Source organism: Acyrthosiphon pisum, chromosome A2, assembly GCF_005508785.2.
Source record: "Acyrthosiphon pisum isolate AL4f chromosome A2, pea_aphid_22Mar2018_4r6ur, whole genome shotgun sequence".
NCBI lineage: Eukaryota > Metazoa > Arthropoda > Insecta > Hemiptera > Aphididae > Acyrthosiphon > Acyrthosiphon pisum.
This window is the reverse complement of record NC_042495.1, coordinates 102737416-102738822: the sequence shown is the minus strand read 5'-3', so window position 1 is coordinate 102738822 and position 1407 is coordinate 102737416. Positions and strand designations below refer to the sequence as shown.

The window sequence follows — 1407 nt, the reverse complement described above, 5'->3', positions numbered from 1 at the left end:
GTATTTTTAATTTCGATATAAATAATAGTGTTATTCTTTAAATGTTTTGTTTTCTGGCTCAAATCAGTGGGCTTGACGACCTATTTAGTTAATCTTTAAACAAATTATCGAAAAACGCCATCATTTGTTTATTTACCTACCGTAAGTTATCGTATAATTGTCGCAACGATGTGTGTTATATTTGTATTGTTTTACTTAACATTTATCACGGTGTGCAAGCTCGCGGAGGCGGTTATGAGAAAAGTCCAACTGGAAAATCTCCAAAACGGCGACTGCCGGTACAAATCGGAGGACGCACCGGTTGGTCAACCGACTTCGTAATGATAATATCATAATAATTTATGTTAATTTCTTTGTGTTCAGCTCCAGACTTCGGCCACACCATCGCGAAAGGACAAGTTTGCTCAGGCAAACATTCGGGGACCTTGTCTCCTCCGCCGTCGCGGCCGGGTGATGTCCTCGACGTCACGGCCGAATAACGGAAGAGAGACCGAGCAGGCTGACATTCGAATCAGGTGTCCACCGACGGCGCCGACTTTCCCGGCACGGAACGTGGCCGACAATCGAATCAGGTGTCCACCGACGCCGACTACTATTCCGGCACAAAACGTAACCCCGGCCTCGGACACGACTTTGTCGCGGCCGATTGCCGGTTACAAGAACGTGGCCGACTATCCAATCAGGTGTCCACCGACGCCGACTACTGTTCCGGCACAAAACGTAACCCCGGCCTCGGACACGACTTTGTCGCGGCCGATTGCCGGTTACAAGGACGTGGCCGATCCTGGATTCGCGTTCCCGCCGCCGCAGCCGACGACGCCGCGGGAATTTTACGTGGGACCGGCAATGTTTGTGGTATGGAGACAGCAGGCCCCGAGCGTGGCCGGATGTCCGCCGCCGCCTCCTGTGCCGGAATTCTACGTGGGCCCGGCGTGGTTTGATGTGGACGGACCGCCGCCACTCCCGTGTTGCGTGGCGGCATCGAGGTTCACATACCCGCCCCCACCGCCCCGTCGTTCCGGTCCCAGTGCTGCGGGAGTTCCCGCCGCGGCCGGAAGTGCATAACGCTGCACAAGCACGCGTAAGTAATCTATAATTGTTGGACACAAATTTAATCGTTATTGCATAACTTTATATCATGTCCAGGTTACCAGACAACGGTGACGTGCAATTCATAATTTTTCTCGTCATATTCACAATCATCACAATCATCATACATATTCATATCATATCATCGTGAGTTTGCATTTTATAACACTGTACATCATAATATCATTTAAAATATCTACCTGTCTTCTAAACTATTAATATTGTGTATATAACTAAAATATAATAACCATGTAAAATAAAAATGATTGTGTCCATTTTGTGTTGTAAATTTTTTTTTATATGTAAAATATTATGTAA

General features: G+C 47.4%; 1 protein-coding gene across 1 annotated transcript; it reads left to right on the top strand.

Moving 5' to 3' along the window:
* The first annotated feature begins 89 nt into the window (after nt 1–89).
* On the top strand, nt 90–1335 carry LOC107883809 (leucine-rich repeat extensin-like protein 5). The gene is made up of 2 exons (XM_029490537.1): nt 90–1081; nt 1147–1335. Exon 1 carries the CDS (start codon nt 454–456, stop codon nt 1063–1065), a length of 612 nt encoding a protein of 203 aa, XP_029346397.1. The 5' UTR covers nt 90–453; the 3' UTR covers nt 1066–1081; nt 1147–1335.
* Nucleotides 1336–1407: the final 72 nt, after the last annotated feature.